Source organism: Salvelinus fontinalis, unplaced genomic scaffold (assembly GCF_029448725.1).
Source record: "Salvelinus fontinalis isolate EN_2023a unplaced genomic scaffold, ASM2944872v1 scaffold_0218, whole genome shotgun sequence".
NCBI classification, from domain to species: domain Eukaryota; kingdom Metazoa; phylum Chordata; class Actinopteri; order Salmoniformes; family Salmonidae; genus Salvelinus; species Salvelinus fontinalis.
In genome coordinates, this window is record NW_026600427.1 from 153,585 (window position 1) to 178,050 (window position 24,466).

At 44.8% G+C, this 24,466-nt stretch overlaps 1 protein-coding gene across 13 annotated transcripts in view; it reads left to right on the plus strand.

Annotated features, from left to right (window-relative positions):
- Positions 1 to 24,466, plus strand: part of LOC129844739 (PHD finger protein 14-like) — a 71,887-nt gene that overhangs the window by 20,506 nt on the left and 26,915 nt on the right. For 2 of the 13 annotated variants that reach the window (XM_055912805.1, XM_055912813.1), the window contains exons 8-19: positions 483 to 620; positions 2,228 to 2,373; positions 2,893 to 3,069; positions 4,584 to 4,690; positions 5,146 to 5,252; positions 7,995 to 8,090; positions 11,654 to 11,760; positions 13,412 to 13,543; positions 16,236 to 16,398; positions 16,904 to 16,966; positions 21,817 to 21,879; positions 22,093 to 22,217. In XM_055912805.1, coding sequence (XP_055768780.1) covers positions 483 to 620; positions 2,228 to 2,373; positions 2,893 to 3,069; positions 4,584 to 4,690; positions 5,146 to 5,252; positions 7,995 to 8,090; positions 11,654 to 11,760; positions 13,412 to 13,543; positions 16,236 to 16,398; positions 16,904 to 16,966; positions 21,817 to 21,879; positions 22,093 to 22,217 — 1,424 coding nt within the window. Of the gene's footprint in view, positions 1 to 482; positions 621 to 2,227; positions 2,375 to 2,892; positions 3,070 to 4,583; positions 4,691 to 5,145; positions 5,253 to 7,994; positions 8,091 to 11,653; positions 11,761 to 13,411; positions 13,544 to 16,235; positions 16,399 to 16,903; positions 16,967 to 21,816; positions 21,880 to 22,092; positions 22,218 to 24,466 lie in introns of those variants that run through there. The other 11 variants (XM_055912815.1, XM_055912814.1, XM_055912806.1 and 8 more) reach the window with 10 other exon arrangements.

Here is a 24,466-nt window from a genome sequence, read left to right on the forward strand (position 1 = left end):
TGTGATGAATTAGTCTGGTTTATGAGGAGCAGCACGTTAAGACAGTAATAAAATGACTCTTGTTTGGTTGGTTACTGTCAAACTTTACATCCAACTAAACACATTGATCAATCAGTGGAGTCAGTCTGACATTCATTCTAGATGGAACCCTTTTGAGGGTCACTAAGCCAGTAGAAGACTTTTGTGGAGGAGAATGATTTTTAGAAGCACTTGAAAAGGCTTCCTGCTGTGGTTCAGGGCCTTTTCAAACGGAAAATAAATTGCTGCTGGAAGACAGGTATTACTATATTTGAGAGGAGAATAATTAAAGCATTTGCAAGTTTCTCCATGTGGTCACTTTGTTTGTTTGATTGAACTGAGCGAAGTCATTGTCGAAGGTTTCTGAACCTTTTATGGTCTTTTTTATACCTGAGTGCAGTTTCTGAGCTCTCTATTGCATAAGTGGGGTTTCTGACCAATGTTTTTGCTTCCTCTTTGTCCAGGAGTGCAGTTTCTGCGAGGACACCCGGTTCGCCCGGACAGGCGTGTGTATCAGTTGTGATGCTGGCATGTGCCGATCCTACTTCCATGTGACCTGTGCTCAGAGGGAGGGGCTTCTCTCCGAGGCAGCTGCGGAAGAGGTAAGAGAAGAAAACAGGACATGAATCATGTGACCCTGTTTTTTTGTTTCTGTAGAATTCCTCACATATGGTTTCAGAAGTGGGATTTTATTAAATCTCAGTCTGTTTTTAAAGACCCTGTTATGCGTTTCAACAACATAGCGGGGGTGGGGATGTTCTTAGAGCAGGATATCCATCAGATCCCAGTTTCCAGACCTCCCATCAATAGCCTTAATTCATCTGATCAATTGATTGACTTCCTTACCTGGGATCAGTTTGTCAATGAGACAGTAACGTATTAATTTACTGTAAGTTCCTCTGGTCCCAAACGAGTAGTCCTTTAAAACAGTCTCTAAAACCGGCCCTGGCTCCTACACCAACCTCCTGCTTATATGGAAATTGTAATAACAAATCTAAGTCTGTATAATATTGACACTATAACGGTCTGGTTATAGTTAGTATTCAGGATCCTTCTGCAGTGCAGCTCATATGCGCCTCGCCTCACTTATTTCTGCGGCATGAAGGTGGCCGGCGCACCGATAAACCCAAACCAGAAAGTGCATACTCATCGTTATCCACTTAATCCAGTGAGCTGTGGCAAAGGGCCCCTATCAACAGGTGAAGCCTCTGATAAAATCCACCTAAACACCTTAAGCCTAAACGGTTCTAGGGGAGCAAGGGGCCTGCCTGTGAAATGGCTGGCGGGTTTTGTAGTGTGTTTTATCCCTATGACGGAGGAGGAAGAGGAAAAGGGGAGATGCATGTTTTAGGACCTTGAAGGTGAGCTGTATGGTTGTTGTGGATATTGAATATAATTAAGAAATACAGACTTTAATTGTAGTTCACTGTTTTCTTACCTGGAATTTGGAAGACCATTTCTGAGAAAAAAAATCCCCATCGCCATACTCTGTTGTAGGAATAAGATGCACTCTTCTTCACCAGTGAGCACAGTTCACCACTCTGTGGGAGCACTACATTGATGCTATTTTGATCTCGGATAATAATGAAACCATTACTATTTGTTAGTTTCTAATTCTCAGAGTAAAACACTTTACAGACACTATGAAAGCTTAACCACGTTTAATTCTTCCCAGAGGATCAATACAGCTGCATTAGACAAAACATGTTTCCACCAACACAAATATATATACACTCCAATTTAGATGCACTCCTCCTCCTCTCCAACCCTAACATCTGTTATGGTTCGACAGGAAGACAAAGTGATGGGGTAATAAACCATTCCTTCTCCCTTAAGGTGACCTCAACCCCCTTGATGTCTAATCCAAAACTCTCCACCCGTTTCACCTATAGGACTCCCTTAACTGCCTCCCGTCCACCCAGCACATTCCAAAGCCATCTGTCTCCTACAGATAACCATTAATTTCTGATGTAAAAACCAGTCTCTATCACTCCTCAGGTACTATAGTATTACTTCTGATGGATCATGTCTGTAGTATAACAATGTTCCATGTTTAACCCGGAATCTAACATATTATTTTGAATGATGTAAGTGACTGTATTTTACACAGGGAAATTGTGTAGTGCTGAAAGGCATGGCATACACGGTACACAAGGAACAATGTTGACCCGTGGTCGATCGTGTTTTGAACACGTGTGTGTTTCCCCAGGACATAGCCGATCCCTTCTTTGCATACTGTAAGCAGCATGCGGACCGCTATGACAGGAAGTGGAAGAGGAAGAACTACCTGGCTCTCCAGTCCTACTGCAAGGCATCTCTACAGGACAAAGAGAAGCAGCTGGCCCCCGAGGCACAGGTGAGAGGTCAAGACTGGCTGACTCACACTGGCTCTCCGCTGTTAGGACTGCAAAATGTAAATAAATAGAAATGCTTGTCAGTGTTTGTGTCATTGATTCTTGTACATAGAACAATGAACCGTCTTCGACAGTAAGTTATCCATGTTTTACTTATTTACTTTTATTTTACATTTATATTTGACAATTTTAATCATTTATCAGACTCTCTTATGCAGAGTGACTTACAGTAGTGACTGCATACATTTTGGTACTTTTTCATACCGAACTGAATTTAACCCATAACCCTGGTGTTGCAAGCTCCATGCTCTACCAACTGAGCCAGGCAGGAGTGAGTTGAAGGAGAACCCAGCAGGAACAACCTGGGGAAGTTTTAAGTTGTAATGTCTGCGTCCGAAATGGCATCCTATTCCCTATATAGTGCACTCCTTTTGACCAGGATCATAGGGAATAGAGTACCATTTGGGACTCGGTCAAACTGTCATTAGATAATGAAGTGTGTGTTTCTTTGTGTTGTGTTGAGCCCCTGGCAGGCCCGTATCACCACCCGGCTGCAGCAGTACCGGTCCAGGGCAGAGCTGTCCCGTAACACCCGGCCCCAGGCCTGGGTCCCCCGGGAAAAGCTGCCACGACCCCTGACCTCCAGCGCCTCCGCCATCAGGAAACTCATGAGGAAGGCTGAGCTCATGGGCATCAGGTAGGAGTTAAAACCTCTTAATTGATCCAACTCTTTCATTTTAATTTTCACCTAAAATGTCATACCCAAATCTAACTGCCTGTAGCTCAGTACCTGAAGCAAGGATATGCATGTTATTGATACCATTTGAAAGGAAACACTTTGAAGTTTGTGGAAATGTGAAATTAATGTAGGAGAATATAACACATTAGATCTGGTAAAAGATAATACCATCATCTTTGAAATGCAAGAGAAAGGCCCTAATGTATTATTCCAGCCCAGGCGCAATTTAGATTTTGGCCAATAGATGGTAGCAGTGTATGTGCAAAGTTTTAGACTGATCCAATGAACCATTGCATATCTGTTCAAAATGTTGTGTCAAGACTGCCCAAATGTGCCTAATTGGTTTATTTATACATTTTCAAGTTTATAATTGTGCCCTCTCCTCAAACAATAGCATGGTATTATTTCACTGTAACAGCTACTGTAAATTGGACAGTGCAGTTAGATTAACAAGAATTTAAGCTTTCTGCCCTATGTCCTGGGTAATTTTAATGTTACTTACAACCTCATGCTAATCACATTAGCCTACTTTAGCTTAACCGTCCCGTGGGGGGGACATCATTCCTGTAGAGGATTTATGTCTGTGGGAAAAGACAGTGTTCAGATCGACCGATAGTTGTGGTGTAGCCCAAATGTAGAATTTATTAGGGTTGTGCCAACATGGCAGTACTCATATTCGTAATCGTATCCGTAAATTGACAGTTGATATTCGGATCGGATGATACTCGTGATAGGATTTTATTATGCCTAAATAGGTATTGGCAAAATACCTCCCTGCATGTTCTCACTGCAAATTAGGAGCAGTGCGCGGAGGGGTGTGTGTGTCTGTGTCCTCAACGTGCAGCAGACCGTCAAGTTTGCTGTCACTCAGTCAAAATATGCATGTTTCATATTTTTTCCCTACCCTTGCCCCAATTTTTTGATATTATGCACATTGATAGCTTGATAGCAAATGTTCTCACCATGTGATTTATCATAGTAGCAGGCAGCAGCAATCTAAATGATCAGACTGAAAACATGCGAGGTAAAGTTAAAATATAAAATAAAGTAATCCGGTGAAATTGTCCAATCAGAACAGCAGGATCAACGTTCAGCCCGCCCTTCTCTTTACAGACAGGCAAACTAGCCAGTTGAGTTATTTAGACTACTCACATGCCTGACTCAAAGACATTATCTGAACGACATGAGAAAGATGCTTGCTGGCACCCGAAAATAACTGTTTTTCCAATCACGGATAATTACAAAAAATACTCCGATCATAATCGTATCCATAAATTGGCCAAATCAGTTACAATACTCGTTTTGTACTCGGCACACCCCTAGAATTCATAAAGATTAGTTTTAACTGGAAGTGCGAGAGCTGCACCTTTTTCCCCTCATCAGGGAGGGGCTTAGAGGTTAGAGAGGTGGACCAGCAACCAGGGAGTTGTCGGTTCAAATCCCGGGTCTGCCCTGTTTTATTTCTTCTTCAGCACGGACATCTTCCCCGTAGACACGTCAGACATCAGCGCCAGTGTGGACGGACGCAGGAAACACAAGCAGCCCGCCCTCACTGCAGACTTCGTCAACTATTACCTGGGTGAGCAGGGAAACAAAAACCATCTGACTGATGGCTACATAGACTTACATTACCAACCTAATACACGATTATACTTCATGTTGTTACTAAATGTGAACTGTCTGAGAGTCTGTGCCAGAGTTCTATAGGCTCTCAGCATGCAGCCTTGGAAAAAATACATGTTCTTCCCCAAAATGAATGATGATGATGCCATTGCCAGATGTGTGTTTGTGCGTGAATGTGTGCGCTCGCATGAGTGTGGATAGGTGTGTGCTCTCGCACGTGTTTGTGTGACGACACAGCGTGCCAGTAACCTTGAACAACATCCCCCAGCTATCTCCCATCAGATCAGCACACGCTGTTTCTCATGTGCCTTTTCCTGTATATAGATGGAGATAGATTGGGATCGGTCCTATTGATGTGTGTGTATAGATTGGGATGGTGGTTTATTGATTGGTGTCCTTATTGCTATGCAGAGAGGAACATGAAGATGGTACAGATCCAGGACAATATCTCTGAGCAGAAGAGCCTCAAAGACAAGCTGGAGAGTGAGCAGGAGAAGCTGCACGTCGACTACAACAAGGTTAGTAGGGGTACAAGCCGTAAAAAACACCGGAAAAAATGCTTGCTTGACTGCTCTGTGGTAGTAGACACGGCCAGGGAGATGGTGGACAAAATGGTCATCCACATTGTTATCAACCAGTCACTAGGGGTTTACCAGTGATTCTCCAGTAGCGTTGCTCTGAGTCCTCACACTGAAGCTGTGCTATGTCTTTGTACTACATGGCCTCTAGTCTTCAGAAACACAGACAGTGCATCATTCATAAACCTACAATGACACGTTAACCACTGTTTTACTACATACCGTGAAAAATGCCATTTTAAGAGCGTTCTTGTTCCTCCTCCGTCTAGCTCTCGCCATCTCTCATCTCTGTCTCTCGCTCTATCCATCTTGTTCTCCCTCAATCTCTCTGTGTCCCTCTTCTCTCTTTCTCTGTCTCTCCATCTATCTCCTTTCATCTGTCCTCCCCATGTGACCTGGGTACGGTGGCGCAGGGCAGCTTCGCTCCATCAGGCCCGATGAAGAGGGGAATAAAATAGCAGAGTAAAAGTCAGGGGAGTTAATGTTGCGTTCAGTCTTTCTGCCACACGTATTAGGCGTTATTAATGGAGTGTGTGTTGCTAATTGCACCGCTCGACTTGCTCTTACATGGAGATGGAAAGAGAAAAATAGAGAAGGAGTGAGAGAGCGATGAAAAGAGAGAAGCGGCCCTGGGAGAGATGGAGAAACACAGAGAGGGAAAGAGGGAGAAGCGGCCCTGGGAGAGATGGAGAAACACAGAGAGGGAAAGAGGGAGAAGCGGCCCTGGGAGAGATGGAGAAACACAGAGAGGGAAAGAGGGAGAAGCGGCCCTGGGAGAGATGGAGAAACACAGAGAGGGAAAGAGGGAGAAGCGGCCCTGGGAGAGATGGAGAAACACAGAGAGGGAAAGAGGGAGAAGCGGCCCTGGGAGAGATGGAGAAACACAGAGAGGGAAAGAGGGAGAAGCGGCCCTGGGAGAGATGGAGAAACACAGAGAGGGAAAGAGGGAGAAGCGGCCCTGGGAGAGATGGAGAAACACAGAGAGGGAAAGAGGGAGAAGCGGCCCTGGGAGAGATGGAGAAACACAGAGAGGGAAAGAGGGAGAAGCGGCCCTGGGAGAGATGGAGAAACACAGAGAGGGAAAGAGGGAGAAGCGGCCCTGGGAGAGATGGAGAAACACAGAGAGGGAAAGAGGGAGAAGCGGCCCTGGGAGAGATGGAGAAACACAGAGAGGGAAAGAGGGAGAAGCGGCCCTGGGAGAGATGGAGAAACACAGAGAGGGAGAAGGATAATTAAGATTAGAAGTCTAGCTACTGATACAGCTATAAAGTCCCTGACAGGGGGGGTAGACTCAGTCATCTCTGGGAGATAATGTGAGGTGTTAGTGAACGTTTCCCTTTCACCTCCTCTGGCAGAGCTGATTAAGTAAAGCCCAGAGAGAGATGGAGATAGAGAGGGAAGGAGCCAGACAGAGTAATGGAGAAAGAGAGGGGGAGGAAGAGAGAGGAGACAGATAGTTACAGAGAGATGGAGAAAGAGAGGGGGGGGGGGGAGACAGACAGAGTAATGGAGAAAGAGAGGGGGAGGAAGAGAGATGGTGCTTGCCTACGGAGCTGTGAGGGGAACGGCACCTCAGTACCTTCAGGCTCTGATCAGGCCCTACACCCAAACAAGGGCACTGCGTTCATCCACCTCTGGCCTGCTCGCCTCCCTACCACTGAGGAAGTACAGTTCCCGCTCAGCCCAGTCAAAACTGTTCGCTGCTCTGGCCCCCCAATGGTGGAACAAACTCCCTCACGACGCCAGGACAGCGGAGTCAATCACCACCTTCCGGAGACACCTGAAACCCCACCTCTTCAAGGAATACCTAGGATAAAGCAATCCTTCTGCCCCCCCCCCCCCCTTAAAAGATCTGATGCACTATTGTAAAGTGGCTGTTCCACTGGATGTCATAAGGTGAATGCACCAATTTGTAAGTCGCTCTGGATAAGAGCGTCTGCTAAATGACTTAAATGTAAATGTAAATGTAGGAGACAGACAGTTACAGAGAGATGGAGAAAGAGAGGGGGGGGGAGAGAGGAGACAGACAGAGTAATGGAGAAAGAGAGGGGGAGGAAGAGAGAGGAGACAGACAGTTACAGAGAGATGGAAAAAGAGAGGGGGGAGAGAGAGCAGACAGACAGAGTAATGGAGAAAGAGAGGGGGGAAGAGAGAGGAGACAGACAGAGTAATGGAGAAAGAGAGGGGGAGGAAGAGAGAGGAGACAGACAGTTACAGAGAGATGGAGAAAGAGAGGGGGGGAAGAGAGAGGAGACAGACAGAGGAATGGAGAAAGAGAGGGGGAGGAAGAGGGAGAAGGAGACAGAGTTACAGAGAGCGTACAGTACTTGAGATTCACATCCAGTTAATAATACTCGCCTCTTTCCCTCCTCTCATCTCTTTCTTTGAGGAGCTTCACATCTTATCTATTGTCTGTCTTCAAATATAGACATGACAGGTGTTTTTACCTGTGTGTGTATGTGTCCTTTGATGTTTCTCTTTGTATGAGTATGTAAGGGGGAGTATAAGGGTATGTGTGTGCATCTCTCTCTCACACACACACACACACACACACACACACACACACACACACACACACACACACACACACACACACACACACACACACACACACACACACACACACACACACACACACACACACACACACAACATAAGCTGTCTGTCTCTCCCTTTCTGTAGCTGTGTGAGTCTCTGGAGGACCTGCAGAATGTCAACGGTGTTCTGAGGAGTGAGGGCCAGGTCATATGGACCATGCTGGGAGGAATCCTAGGACAGGTATGTTAATATCACATCACTTTCTCCTCCTCCTCTTGTCCTCCTTCCCTCTTCCTCCTCTGTCCACTTTCTCATCCTCCTTTCCTCCTCAGCTATTCTCCTCCTCCTATCTTTCTTTCTTATGTTTATTCCTGAGTTGGCAACACTCCCACTAAACCAAGCTCCAGCACCGGTCCTTCATTTGTTGTTTCATCACGCCTACGCAGAACAGAAACAGAACAGAAAGGTTGGTTAGAAAGTCCGAGGATTAAACTCCAACCGGACAGGTCTCCCTGCTACATGCCCAGGAGCTGGTGATGATGAGGGATTGAGAGGAATCTAGATTGGCCATAGCAACCTGCCGTAGCAACCCACAGAGTTACCGTGGGGTAATTCTGCAGCCCGTAATAGGCTCCTGTAAAAAAACAACATCTTTCATTTACACTAAGTGATTGACCTGTCATTTGCCATAAAGGCAGACCAGACCTGGCTCTGCTCCACTCTAAATGAAGTTAGACACGGTCCGCTTGCTTTCTATCACGTTCCCACTTGCCATGGCAACCAAATCGCCTAGGTGCGTCGCCACGGGTGATGGGTCGTTTAATGAGTGCGAAATGCGGCTCTACAGAAATTGCTCTGCGAGACCTTTTTACTTTTTTAAGTAACAGAGCCTGTTTGGAAGTGCCATTTAAAAAATATTTTATTCAGAAATTCTGTCCAAGGCAACAACCAGTGAAACATTATTCACACTTAGGTAGTGTGTGAAATGACTGAATCCAAGATGATCGAAATTGAAACAGTGCACAATAACCAGACAGGCTCTGTGCTGTGAGAGGGGAGGCAGCAGGGTAATGTACACTGAAGAGATTAATAACCAGACAGGCTCTGCTGTGAGAGGGGAGGCAGCAGGGTAATGTACTGACACTGAAGAGATTAATAACCAGACAGGCTCTGTGCTGTGAGAGGGGAGGCAGCAGGGTAATGTACACTGAAGAGATTAATAACCAGACAGGCTCTGCTGTGAGAGGGGAGGCAGCAGGGTAATGCACTGACACTGAAGAGATTAATAACCAGACAGGCTCTGTGCTGTGAGAGGGGAGGCAGCAGGGTAATGTACTGACACTGAAGAGATTAATAACCAGACAGGCTCTGTGCTGTGAGAGGGGAGGCAGCAGGGTAATGCACTGACACTGAAGAGATTAATAACCAGACAGGCTCTGTGCTGTGAGAGGGGAGGCAGCAGGGTGATGTACTGACACTGAAGAGATTAATAACCAGACAGGCTCTGTGCTGTGAGAGGGGAGGCAGCAGGGTAATGCACTGACACTGAAGAGATTAATAACCAGACAGGCTCTGCTGTGAGAGGGGAGGCAGCAGGGTAATGTACACTGAAGAGATTAATAACCAGACAGGCTCTGCTGTGAGAGGGGAGGCAGCAGGGTAATGTACTGACACTGAAGAGATTAATAACCAGACAGGCTCTGTGCTGTGAGAGGGGAGGCAGCAGGGTAATGTACTGACCCTGAAGAGATTAATAACCAGACAGGCTCTGCTGTGAGAGGGGAGGCAGCAGGGTAATGTACTGACACTGAAGAGATTAATAACCAGACAGGCTCTGTGCTGTGAGAGGGGAGGCAGCAGGGTGATGTACTGACACTGAAGAGATTAATAACCAGACAGGCTCTGTGCTGTGAGAGGGGAGGCAGCAGGGTAATGCACTGACACTGAAGAGATTAATAACCAGACAGGCTCTGTGCTGTGAGAGGGGAGGCAGCAGGGTAATGCACTGACACTGACGCAGTCTCAGACAGCCTCTCTCACATGACACTTTGGAAACGACAAGGTTTGTGTGAGGTGTGTGTGTGTAAGGTGTCTGCGCGAGGTGTGTGTCTGCGCGAGGTGTGTGTCTGTGCGAGGTGTGTGTGTGTGCGCGAGGTGTGTGTGTGCCTGGGCGAGGTTTGCGTGTGTGTGAGGTGTGTGTGTTGTGCTCTTGCTGTGTTTAGGTGAGAATGAGAACTTAGGCGGAGAGGCCTGCAGAGAGCTAGTGCTCTGACAGGATGCTATAGCAAGACACGTACACACACACCCCTCTGGTTACACCCAATCTCTCTAAGGTTAGGGGGTAGTCCTAGATAATACAACATACAGTTGCCCGTAGACTGCATATGTAATCAGCCCTTTAGAAATCTCCGCAAGCGGCTAACTGAATGCATGATGCTTGATTAAAAGTATGGCTTGCGATCGGGCTGCGATGGGGGCTTCAGATAAATGGATGGAGCGATACAGCTAGAGGATGTGAAGAAAGACTGGAAGGAAAGAACGACGTGAATCTGCAACGACCTCCATAAATCCCGTAATTAGAAACGTAGAAAGGTTTAAGTGGCTACATCAGTCACGTCCCCGCATTGCTTTGTGTCATCTATCTGATACCTTTTCATTTTTTATTTCCCCTCCTTCTGCCCGTCCCATCCCTTACATTACCAGAAATGACTGCTGTTCGCAACCGCAGCCCCAGCCCTCATCCAAGACATTGACTCAGTGTTGTCGCCTAAGGGAGAGAGAGAGGTAACTCTCTAAAAGTGAAGACATTGTGAAACTTAAAAACACCTCGGTCACAGCTTTTTAACCAATGAGATACTTCATTAACATTTCCTGGCAGTGTTCCGTTTGGCACGGAGGTAAAGCATCACATTTGAAATGCTGTGCACGTGTGTGTCACACACCGAGACTCTTCCTTGATGTCGTGCCAATCAGCTGACCCTTCCCAGGGTGCCGTTTGTGTGTGTGCTGTGTGTGTTTATGCTGTGTTAGTGTGTGTGTGCTCACCGCTCAGTCCCCCACTGCCTCAGAGCCTGTCTGACTCCCAGTATGAACCAGACAGATGGCCTGAGGCTGGTTCTCACTCCCTGTCTCCGATTCTTATTTTAGCAGATACCTTCACACATACACACACATCTCTTTGATATTAACTCTAACTGACAGGGGACTTCCCTCTATCAGTAGTGGAGGGATTTTTTACTCACTGAGCTATTGCACCAGGAGACTGTGGTCCACAATTAGTAGATAACACACCCCAGACAAACACACACACACCCTGCGGTCCTGTGGCCCTGGCCCCTCTCTCTTAGGTCCCCCTATAGGACCGGTCCCTGGGAGCCGTGGGCGACAGCGTACTGAGCGTGCTCAGATTAGAACTGCCCAAGTAAGAAGCCTGTCTGTTTAGTGGCCCAGTAGCTCCCCAGTAGCTCCCTAGCAGATACGTTTTCTAATTAACCTGCGACAGACAGTAGCCATCATGCAGCCAACGAGATGCTGGGGAGAAATAGACCCACATCCGCCTCTGTCTGTCTGTCTGTCTGTCTGTCTGTCTGTCTGTCTGTCTGTCTGTCTGTCTGTCTGTCTACTGACCAACAATTGGTTCCCACTCTCTCTCTCGCTATCGCTATCGCTCTCTCTCCCCCATCCCTCCGTCCCTCTCCCTCCTCTCTGTGGACACCTTTGACATTTCGGTCCTTCACTGCTTCTCTCTGAAGTCTCCACTACACCTATGAGTTGATTGTGTGACGTGTCTCTCTCCGTGACAGAAACTGAACTTCCCATCGGTCCTGAAATCCCCAAAAGAGAGGAAGCCCAGCAAGAAGGAGGGAGGAGCTCCTGGGAAGTCCTCCAACCTACCAGCTGTCCTCTACAGGTAAACAAACAAACACACAAACATTCAAACAACAGGCATTACAAACAAGTAAAAGTCTCATATTGAGTGACTGGGCAATCAGAGAGGTCCCAGTATTCAATCCTGGGGCACTCCAACACTACAACCATCACTTTTCCTAAGGAGTATGTATTATCATACCCGATTTCTTTTATATGCTCTTTATATCTAGCTTCTCATCTGAGAACTATCTTCTTAGAGTTGATTTTGATGTATTTCCTGTATGTACAGTACTAGTCAACAGTTTGGACACAGATATCCACTCAAGGGTTTTTCTTTATTTTTACTATTTTCTACATTGTAGAATAATAGTGAAGACATAAACTATGAAATAACACATGGAATCATGTAGTAACCAAAAAAGTGTTAAACAAATCAAAATATATTTTAGATTTTACATTCAAGTAGCTACCCTTGATGACAGCTTTGCACACTCTTGGCATTCTCTCAAAAAGCTTCATGAGGAATGCTTTTCCAACAGTCTTGAAGGAGTTCCCACATATGCTGAGCACTTGTTGGCTGCTTTTCCTTCACTCTACGGCCCAACTCATCCCAAACCATCTCAATTGGGTTGAGGTGTGGTGATTGTGGAGGCCTTCTTGGTCAAATAGCCCTTACACAGCCTGGAGGTGTGTTGGGTCATTGTCCTGTTGAAAAACAAATTATAGTCCCACTAAGCGAAAACCAGATGGGATGGAGTATAGCTGCATAATGCTGTGGTAGCCATGCTGGTTAAGTATGCCTTGAATTCTAAATACATCTCAGACAGTGTCACCAGAAAAGCACCATCACACCTCCTCCTCCATATTGTACTTCACGGTGGGAACCACACATGCAGAGATCATCCGTTCACCTACTCTGCGTCTCACTAAGACACGGCGGTTGGAACCAAAAATCGCAAATTTGGCCTCATCAGACCAAAGGACAGATTTCCACCGGTCTAATGTCCATTGCTCATGTTTCTTGTCCCAAATAAGTCTCTTCTTATTAGTGTCCTTTAGTAGTGGTTTCTTTGCAGCAATTTGACCATGAAGGCCTGATTCACGTAGTCTCCTCTGAACAGTTGATGTTGAGATGTGTCTGTTACTTGAACTCTGTGAAGCATTTATTTAGGCTGCAATATGAGGTGCAGTTAACTCTAATGAACTTATCCTCTGCAGCAGAGGTAACTCTGAGTTTTCCATTCCTGTGGCGGTCCTCATGAGAGCCAGTTTCATCATAGCGCTTGATGGTTTTTGCGACTGCACTTTCCGGATTGGCTTACATTCATGTCTTAAGGTAATGATGGACTGTCATTTCGCTTTGCTTATTTGAGCTGTTCATACCAGAATATGGACTTGGTCTTTTACCAAATAGGGCTATCTTCTGTATACCAATCCTACCTTGTCACAACACAACTGATTGTCTCAAACACATTAAGAAGGAAAGACATTCCCCAAATTAACTTTTTAACAGGTTAATTGAAATGCATTCCAGGTGACTACCTCATGAAGCTGGTTGAAAGAATGCCAAGAGTGTGCAAAGCTGTCATCAAGACAAAGGATGGTTACTTTGAAGAATCTAAAATATTAAATATATTTAGATTTTTTTAACACTTTTGACTGGTACTGTATGTGTGTGTGTTCCTTTTTAGCTGTGGGATCTGTAAGAAAAACCAGGACCAGCATCTCCTGCTCCTGTGTGACACCTGCAAGCTCTACTACCATCTGGGCTGTCTGGAGCCTCCGCTGACACGCATGCCCAAGAAGACCAAGAACAGCTACTGGTGAGGGAGGGAGGGAGAGAGAGAGACTGGCGGGGGTAGATGGGGAAGAAAGAGAGAGAGACGGAGGGACTTGGGGAGGTAGATGAGGAAGAAAGAGAGGGACTGGGGGAAGTGGATGGGGAAGAACGAGAGGGGGAGGTAGATGGGGAAGAAAAGAGGGGGGGTGGGGAAGAGAGAGAACATGTGAATGGGTGCTAGAGGACTCGATGGTACAAGAGTTGCAAAAGTTGGATCAAGTGCTGTCCATAGCACAAACACACAACCCATCGCAATGACATACTGCACTGTACATCTGGTATGACATTGTTTTACCATTGTTGTATAAAAACATGTCATTTAAGCAATAAGGCATGAGAACCCGGGGATTATTGTGTGATAATTCACGATTTAGGGCAGTTCTTAGGACCGAGGTGAAACCAAGAGCTGTGAACAGCTCTTAGGTGGGAGTTATCACACAATAAACTCCCGGTTAGAGGGCCTTATTGCTTTTATAAAACAGTTGTCAACATATTTATAAAAAATATTAATGAAATGTTTTCATTATAAACATTATTTTAATGAATACATTTGTTTTTGCATTCTGAAGTTGCTACCGAAGCGGGCTGGTCGTTAGTTCTTCTCTCATGTTTTGACCCAGTCATTAGTTCTAATCATTCTATTCATTTGACGTGGCTACGCTAAACAAATCATTGGCTTGTAGCTAACTAGCAGAGATTCAATGATGATGACACAAGAACTTCAATAAATAATGATTTTAAAAATATCCAATAGTCCTACGTAGGCAACAACTATCATGGTTGGCGAGTCCAAACTAACCAAGCTAGTTGGTGATGTTAATAGTGACTTCGATGGAAGGACTGTCCGTGGACCTGGCGCTGGTTGGTGACAGCCTGGCGGAGAATGGAACGTCCCACTCACATCTTTGCCAGCTAAAATGGCACTCCAGCACTTTCTGATCTCCATGTCAGAGGCTGCCAATAACTCTTGAGTGAGCTCTCACATCGATGGCCACTCGCAGCCATTATTTCCCATGCCTCCAGGCCTGCATTGGATAACTTTTGCATTCTGTTCATCCGATGTTGCTACGCTAAACAAATCATTGGCATGTAGCTAGCTAGCAGAGATTCAATGATGATGAGAGACAAGAACTTCATTATATCAAATAGGCCTACACAGGCCGCTCTGCGTTGGTTAATGACTGAATGGAATTCTGTGTGTTTACGGTTTCCATGGTGAATTATTAGTTTCCCCAACTGTTGCAAACCAATTAGTAGCATGGGGAAATAATGTGTAGACGCTTTCTTCCCCGAGGGAGATGAAGTTTAGGAATTTCCTGCCTGGGCTGCGGGACAGTGGATTGATGAGATTAACACGTCATGGTATTTTGAGAAAGTTGTCCCACAACTCCCCATATCATCCAATCAGGATCCAAACAACCCGTTTTATAATAACCTGTAGTAGGAGATGCATTAATGTCCACCATTTATTTATTTATGTTTAGTGTGACATTTCAGCTTACTCAGTGGCAGTAGATTTATCAGATAGAGAATGCAGAGATGGTGGAAATGTCCCACTTCACACAGAGCTAGATGTCCTTATCTGAATAGATAGAAAGAGGAGCTCTTTTGTGTATCTGTCTCAATAGTTTCAATAGTATTCCATCTCTGTCGCTTAGTGAGATACTTCCATAGTGAGTTATCTCCATAGAGCAGCTAGTCTAATCTTTTTACTTCCGAAGTGAAGGAGGATGTGGGATTGTAGTGTGTGTACATGCGTTTGCATATACGCGCGTGTGTTTATGCACACGTGTGTGTGTGTGTGCGCATGCACATCTTAGACATGTGTGTATTGTTTGTTTCTGTGGCACCTCAACCTGCACGTTCCTCGTGTCTGTGATTGGGAGTAATTCATTTAACCATGAAAAAGAGAGGGTGGTTGCGTTCTGCTCCAGCGGGCGGAAATTAGAAAGCATTTGGATGGATGAAATTGTGTGGAGCCGAGGCCAAGTCATAGCCTACCTTATTATCAGGATCTGCACGGCAGGAATTTCACAGAGCCAGAAAGGAAGGTGCAGACAGGGCTTCTCAGTCAGAATCAGAAACTCATACAGGATCCACAAGTTCACTTTGTCTTAACTTCTATTACTGATATTAACCTTTTAAGACCGATATTAACTTTGTCTTAACTTCTAATACTGATATTAACCTTTTAAGACCGATATTAACTTTGTCTTAACTTCTAATACTGATATTAACCTTTTAAGACCGATATTAACTTTGTCTAACTTCTAATACTGATAGAAACCCATGTCACAGTCTTATGCTTTGCCTGGGTCAGCAGAAACCCCTTTCCTCAAATCCAGTGTCGGACCTCCAGGCTCAGATTTCAGTGCTTTGGGAAACCAGTATTTTTCGAAAAAATCATGTTAGTGTTTTGTTTTCCTGCCCAACATAATTAGCAGCATATAGGTCCTGTTGTTCAGACATTGATAGTAATCAGAGAGAAAGGCTTCCCGAAACCTATTTTCCATGCATAACATGTTCACAGATAGTCAAATGAATACCCCTGCATAGAGGAGAGAACAGTTTCTGGGCCCTGAAACATCTATTTCTTACTCTTTCTCTCCCTCCCTCCCTCCTATCTCTCACTCCCTCCTATCTCTCTCTCTCTCTACCTCCCTCCATCTCCTCAGGCAATGTTCAGAGTGTGACCAGGCCAGTACCGATGATGCCGACATCGCCATGGAGACACTGCCCGACGGCACCAAAAGGTCTCGGAGACAGATTAAAGGTCCAATCAAATTCATCCCTCAGATGATGTCCCCAGAGCCCAAGAAACGAGATGTGAGGGGCACGGTGTGTAATAAAACACACTTTAAAAAACATATATTATTATATACAGTGCCTTCAGAAAATATTCACACCCCTTCACTTTTTACACATTTTGTTGTTACAAAGTGTAATTAAAATAGATTTAATTGTCATTTTTTGTCAACGATCGAGAGAAAATACTCTGTCAAATACTGTTTAATTTTTTTATTTTTTATTAATGGAAAATAAAACGGTAATATAGTTTGATTAGATAAGTATTCAACCCCCTGAGTTAATACATGTTAGAATCCCCTTTGGCAGTGATTACAGCTGTGAGTCTTTCTGGGTAAGTCTCTAAGAGCTTTGCAAAACCTAGATTGTAGAATATTTTTATAATTCTTCAAGCTCTGTCAAGTTGGTTGTTGATCTTTGCTAAGTCTTGCCATAGATTTTCAAGCCAATTTAAGTCAAAACTGTAACTAAGCCACTCAGAAACATTCAATGTCGTCTTGGTAAGTAACTTCAGTGTATATTTGGCCTTGCGTTTTAGGTTATTGTCCTGCTGAATGGTGGATTTGTCTCCCAGTGTCTATTGGAAAGCAGACTGAACCAGGTATTCAATGTCTGCTTTTTTATTAGTGTTTATTTTTTACCCGTGTTCTTTGTGAGGCATTGTAAAACCTCCCTGGTCTTTGTCATTGAATCTGTGCTTGAAATGCACTACTCGACAGAAGGACCGAGCAGGCTTGTCATAACAAAGGGTTTGAATATTTATTTACTTAAGACATTTCAGCTTTACTTTTTTTATGAATTTGTAAAAATTCCTAAAAACATAATTCCACTTTGACATTATGGGGTGCTGTGTGTAGATTAGTGACACAAAATCAAAATGTAATCCATTTTAAATTCGGGCTGTAACACAACAAAATGTGGACAAAGTCAATGGGTGTGAATACTTTCTGAAGGCACTGTATTATAATAAAACATGTTATTTATTTTGTTTACACAAGCCCGTCTAATTGCTAAAAGCATGCTAGTAGATACCCATAGACTTTCAGTCATTGCGCTAACGCTAGTTAGCATTTGTTTGTGAAATGACCTCTAACTTCCTTCATACTGGACACAGAGGCATACACATTGTATCCAGAAGTTCATCTGACTCGGGAAGTAGATAAAGGCATTAATCCAAGTATCCCTGTAAGTGGTGGTCTGACAAAATGGGTTTTAAATGCCTCCACTTTGCTAGTTTAGGGGTTGATTGGGTTGATATTTCTGGGGTAGCCTTTTGAATTGTCCTGCCATCTACTGTATAATCCAGATTTGGAGAAACAGACAGTAATCCGTCAACCTATACCTGGGGATAAAAGTACTCCATCATAGGAAGTGTATATCAGGCCAGATTAACAGAGCCCAACAGATAGCCCAGGCCAGACTAACAGAGCCCAACAGATAGCCCAAGCCAGACTAACAGAGCCCAACAGATAGCCCAGGCCAGATTAACAGAGCCCAACAGATAGCCCAGGCCAGACTAACAGAGCCCAACAGATAGCCCAGGGCAGACTAACAAAGGCAAACAGATAGATAGCCCAGGCCAGACTAACAAAGCCAAACAGATAGATAGCCCAGGCCAGACTAACAGAGCCCAACAGATAGATAGGCCAGACTAACAGATAGATAGCCCAGGCCAGACTAACAAGCCCAACAGAGAGATATACCAGTTCAGACTAACAGAGCCCAACAGATAGCCCAGGCCGGACTAACAGAGCCAAACAGATAGCCCAGGCCAGACTAACAGAGCCAAACAGATAGATATATCAGTTCAGTCTAACAGATCCCAACAGATAGATATACCAGTTCAGACTAATAGAGCCCAACAGATAGCCCATGCCAGACTAATAGAGCCTGAACAGATAGGCTCTGTTAGTCTGGCCTGGGCTAACAGATAGTCTGGCCAAGGCTGACAGATAGTCTGGCCTGGGCTAACAGAGCCCAACAGATATAGACCATAACAAGCCAGACTAACAGAGCCCAACATATATAGATCATAACAGGCCAGACTAATAGAGCCCAACAGATATAGATCATAACAGGCCAGACTAATAGAGCTCAACAGATATAGATCATAACAGGCCAGACTAACAGAGCCCAACAGATATAGATCATAACAGGCCAGACTAACAGAGCCCAACAGATATAGATCATAACAGACCAGACTAACAGAGCCCACAGATATAGATCATAACAGGCCAGACTAACAGAGCCCAACAGATATAGATCCTAACAGGCCAGACTCACGGGCTAATGGCTGGCCATTCAGAACACATAGGTCACGCTGCTGTACTAAACAGGATTGCTAGTGGACATGCCAGTAAACTAGAGCTGGTGGATCCAAACACACACTTCCTCTGGTGTTCAGCCCCAAACATCCCCCGCTGGCTCATTGTTTCAGGTCCGCCATCAGATTCAAACGGATCCAAATGGACTGAACTACTTCCAATCTACAATCATGTAAGAGGAAGTTGGAATATTAACAAAGGGGGGAATCAAACATCTCCTTGTTGTTCCTGACACGAGCGAACGAATGATGGATCCGGGTTGTATGTTTTTTTTAAAGGAAGAAGAAAAATCAACAACATATTTAAACAGATTGTGAAAACAATTCCATCTGTTGCCTTTGGCTCCTCCGCCAGCACTTGGCAGATGGAACGCGTATCATTAGAAATGCTAACTGCTAAATGCTAGAACCACAGCTACTTGGCTCCTTCACTTCAGCCCTCCCTCCTTCCCTAGCTCCCTCCATCCCTCCCTCTCTTCCTTCCTCGCTCCCTTTTAAGCCACTTCTGCCTGCCTGCGACGGGTGGGCGGGTGGCACCACCTTACAAAGGGCCCAGAGTATGAGTTTATTTAACTGTTTGGTTCCTATAGTGGTTGACTCCATTAAGGTAATCTATGATTGGCCAGGGAAAGATCAACACATCCAATGCGGAGTTCAGTGCAATGCAGACTAAGGTTAAAAATAAATAAGATATAAGGTAAAGTGTGCAAACACACACACACAGCATACCTAATCAAGGTCTCTGTTCAGGTGAGGAAATTAAAACTGGGGGCAGTTTGTACGACTGAGCTAAATCAATCTTTTAATTAAGTACATCATTGCATCTTTAACAGCCATGAATCATGTCACAGCACCATGCAGGATTAGAGAAGTTAACGGAGCAGAGGACCCAGCAGTAACTAGATGTAGTAACTTCATTCTCATCATCATTCTCACTAGACTAATGGCATATGTTCATACAGGATGTTCCTGTGTAATCGTGGAGGGGTGTTGCAGCAGGGCCATGTTTAATCACCACCCCATTACACACACTGTCACACAGAAGATTCTAGAAGAAGAAGCAATGATAACCAAGCCTCCTTGAAAATGCAGGATGGTTTTTGGCAATTATTCTTTTTCGAGATAATAATTAGAGATATTGGCCTAATAATTTGAGATATTGTCAGTAGATTCTACTAGAAGAAGCAAATACCAAGTTTCCTTGAAAATTAGGTACAGTTTGGGTCCGGGAACTGATGGTTCTGAGATGTAATCATTCAATGAGTGTTGAAAGTAGTGATGCGTTATGGAGTATAGCTGTCAGGCTGTGTGTAGGATGTCTAACAGATATCCTCCACACTCTGTGACCTTGAGGGCACATGTTGAGTTAGAAGAGGGCACTACCCTGCAGTAGGCAGTGTACTCAGTCAGCAGGTCCTGAACAAGGGCCAGAGGAGGCTGAGCTGCACCACAGAGTGGCAGTGGGCCATCTTACCCCTGTGGCCTCGCACACACATACACACACTCCAACACTCGTCCCCATGCAGGGGCCAGCGGGAGGTCGATTAGCCAGCCCTGATAAATTGAAACAGGGCTTTAGAGCGGTGCCAGCGCTAGGGTGCCCTGGTAAAAGCATTAAAAATGCAAAGCAGGGCCCTTTCAGCAGCTGCCCTCGCATTTGAAGATAAATGCAGCATTGAAGCTCCTCGACTGGAGCGGACGCGGCGAGAGGAAATCAGAAAAAGCTGGCTTAATCCCTGAGTACTTCCAGCAGCAGGGTCCTCAGGCCAGCGTACTTCTGGGCACTCTGCTTTAGACGCGCTAACAGAAAAACTCATTAACCCAGACTCACCGCCACAGCACTCTACACCACCTTCCTCTCTCCATCCTCCCTTCACCACCTCCTCCCACTCCCCTCCATCCCTCCTGCCTTTCTCAATCCCTCTCTGACAGAACATACAGAGAGTGAAAACCTCCAGAAGGAGTAGAAGACGTCTATGGTTGGTTGTTCTTTTCTTTTTTTTTCTTTTTTTTGTATTAAGGAATAGCAGGGTGTTTTTGGGTGTTATCTAAGACGGCGACAGCCAGCCAGCCAACCAGACAGAAGCTGGGCTATTCTCTGACTTACCAGGCAGTGAGTGGCCACAGAGAATGAGGGTTCCTCAGGCTCTCTCCTTCCAGGTGTGGAGGGGGTTGGTTATTGACAGTCTAAAAACAAAAGACTAGGGGGAAATAAAATGGAAGAGGACTGGAGAGTGTTTTTCTCCCATCTTCTCTGATGAATATCTGTTGTGTTTTTTCGGGGAGCTGAGACTGGGAGGGAGAATAGGGAGGCGGGGGGGAAGCAGGGCTGGGGTGGTATATCGGAGGAGGATCAGGGTATGGTGGCTGTAGATAAGTGGGATCCATGAAGAGGTGGAGGGAGAAAGGCAGGGAGGGAGGGAGGGAGGGAGCAGCCATATCTCCACAGCTCTTTCTCTCCCTTCTCTCTCTCTCTATCGCTCCGTCTATCCCGCCCCTATTTTTCTCACTCTCTCTCGTGCAGTTGAATAGAACCTAGTCCACAGACAGCACTGTGTCGCTCTCTTGTCTTGTATGTCCAGAGGTAAAACAAAACACCAGCCTCACTGGGCAGTAGAGGATTAAATACAGGACAATCAAACAAAACATGTATTTGGAAACAGTTTATGCTTTCTGTTGTATTCTAGCAAAAGGCAGAGACCACAGTGGGTTTTCTTTGTTTGACAATCTGAATAAACAGCTGAGGGAGCAAACTTCCACTGGCTCCAGAATATTTTCAAGAACAGGAAAGCTACAAATAAAGTTAGATTTTTCTGATGCTGCTAATACTTTGTGGAGCATATCTCTAATTAAGTCAAATTATTATTTTGACAGATTCACAGACAAACTACCAAAAACTAAAGATTTGCCTGACCACTCAACAACTCAAAGTAAAGAAATATTGTGACCTTGTTGTGACCTTGTGCCTTGCATGGCTAGCTGATAACCTTTCACAAGGATCATGAGACTGACCAGTGCTCAGGTCAATTATCTCTCATCAATTCACACAGATCAATCAATTAGCACAAAAATCTAGCTTCGTTAAAAGGGTCCGAAATGAACCTAACATGCTGTTCTGTATTCCACAGAGAACCAGAGGGCAGAAGAGGAAGAGGGTGTCCATCTGTGAAGAAGAGAAGTTTGAGGTGCAGGTATGTAATTGGTCTAAATTTGTTACTAAACATTCCTACATCTCCTAACCTCCCTAACGCACTCAGAAATAATACATACACATCCCCTGTGTTACTTACAGGACTACTCTATTCACTCTATTAGCCTGCATAGTACTCTTTCTTCTACGCCATTACCACACACACACACACACACGTCAGTGTCGGGTCTAATCAGCCTGTGTGTTTCCATAGGAACCGGCTCTACGGGAGCGGCGTCAGCGCCAGTCTGCGATGCAGAAAAAGACACCTAAAGCAGACGACACTAGGACCGACTGTACGTCCTGCAAAGGACCCGGGGACAACGAGAACCTCGTCAGGTGGGTCACTGTGTGTGTGTGTTTGTGTGTACCAGTCAAAAGTTTGGACACACCTACTCATTCAAGGGTTTTTATTTAATTTTACTATTTTCTACATTGTAGAATAATAGTGAAGATATCAAAACTATGAAATAACACATATAGAATCATGTCGTAACCAAAAAAAGTGTTAAATAAATCAACATATATTTTATATCTGAGATTCTTCAAAGTAGCCACCCTTTGCCTTGATGACAGCTTTGCACACTCTTGGCGTTCTCTCAACCAGCTTAATGAGGTAGTCACCTGGAATCCATTTCAATTAACAGGTGTGCCTCGTTAAAAGTTAATTTGTGGAATTTCTTTCCTTCTTAATGCATTTGAGCCAATCAGTTGTGTTGTGACAAGGTAGGGGTGGTATACAGAAGATAGCCCTATTTGGTAAAAGACCAAGTCCATATTATGGCAAGAACAGCTCCAATAAGCAAAGAGAAACGACAGTCCATCATTACTTTAAGACATGAAGGTCAGTCAATACGTAACATTTCAAGAAAGTTTCTTCAAGTGCAGTCGCAAAAACCATCAAGCGCTATGATGAAACTGGCTCTCAGGAGGACCGCCACAGGAAAGGAAGATGCAGAGTTACCTCTAATGAACTTATCTTCTGCAGCAGAGTTAACTGCACCTCAGATTGCAGCCCAAATAAATGCTTCAGAGTTCAAGACACATCTCAACATCAACTGTTCAGAGGTGACTGTGTGAATCAGGCCTTCATGGTCGAATTGCTGCAAAGAAACCACTACTAAATGACACCAATAATAATAAGAAGAGACTTATTTGGGACAAGAAACACGAGCAATGGACATTAGACCGGTGGAAATCTGTACTTTGGTCTGATGAGTCCAAATTTGAGATTTTTGGTTCCAACCCTGTGTCTTTGTGAGACGCAGAGTAGGTGAACGGATGATCTCTGCATGTGTGGTTCCCACCGTGAAGCATGGAGGATGAGGTGCTTTGCTGGTGACACTGTCTTGGTTTTATTTAGAATCCAAGGCACACTTAACCATCGTGGCTACCACAGCATTCTGCAGCGATAAGCCATCCCATCTGGTTTGTGGGACTATAATTTGTTTTTCAACAGGACAATGACCCAAAACACACCTCCAGACTGTGTAAGGGCTATTTGACCAAGAAGGAGAGTATGGTGCTGCATCAGATGACCTGGCCTCCACAATCACCCGATCTCAACCCAATTGAGATGGTTTGGGATGAGTTGGACCGCAGACTGAAGGAAAAGCAGCCAACAAGTGCTCAGCATATGTGGGAACTCCTTCAAGACTGTTGGAAAATATTCCTCATGAAGCCGGTTGAGAGAATGCCAAGAGTATGCAACGCTGTCATCAAGGCAAAGGGTGGCTACTTTGAAGAATCTAAAATATATTTTGATTTGTTTAACACTTTTTTTGTTACTACATGATTCCATAGTGTTGATGTCTTGACTTTTATTCTACAATGAAAATAGAAAAAATAAAGAAAAACCCTTGAATGAGTAGGTGTGTCAACCCTTTACTGGTACGGTATGTGAAAAGGGTGGTGTGTGGGATAATGTGGGTGTCGCCATGGAATGGGAGGTTGGAAGGGTGCGTGTGTGTGTGTGTGTGTGTGTGTGTGTGTGTGTGTGTGTGTGTGTGTGTGTGTGTGTGTGTGTGTGTGTGTGTGTGTGTGTGTGTGTGTGTGTGTGTGTGTGTGTGTGTGTGTGTGTGTGTGTGTGTGTGTGTGTGTGTGTGTGTGTGGAACCATATTCTCCAGATGATTTAATGTAGTAGGCCTTGGTTGCCTTGCGTAGGCAGAAGACCACGATGAGGGGGGCTGGTGAGGGGGGCTGAGGCCAGCAGCTCTGTAGAACACCTGTATTGAACAACCACCTACGTTTACACACTTCATCAAGATGTAGTGAACAGTCTGATCTGCCCTGATCTCCCATCAGAGATTCAGCGGTCTCCCGCTGCTTAAACAGGACCGTAACTCTACTAGATCCCTCAGTAGTGTGTGAATTACAGCAATCAGCATTTACACACTGTAGACTGACTGATTTATCAGAGTTTATTTATTTATGAGGTAGACCACCCTTATATGCATTATATTTAGCTTACAAACTGGGACTGTATGCTTTATTCACTTAATCATTTGTTAGAATTGACTTCATTTATCCACTTAACGTAGGGTTCTTTATGTGAGCTGTATTTGGTTTTATTAGTGTAAGGTTGAGC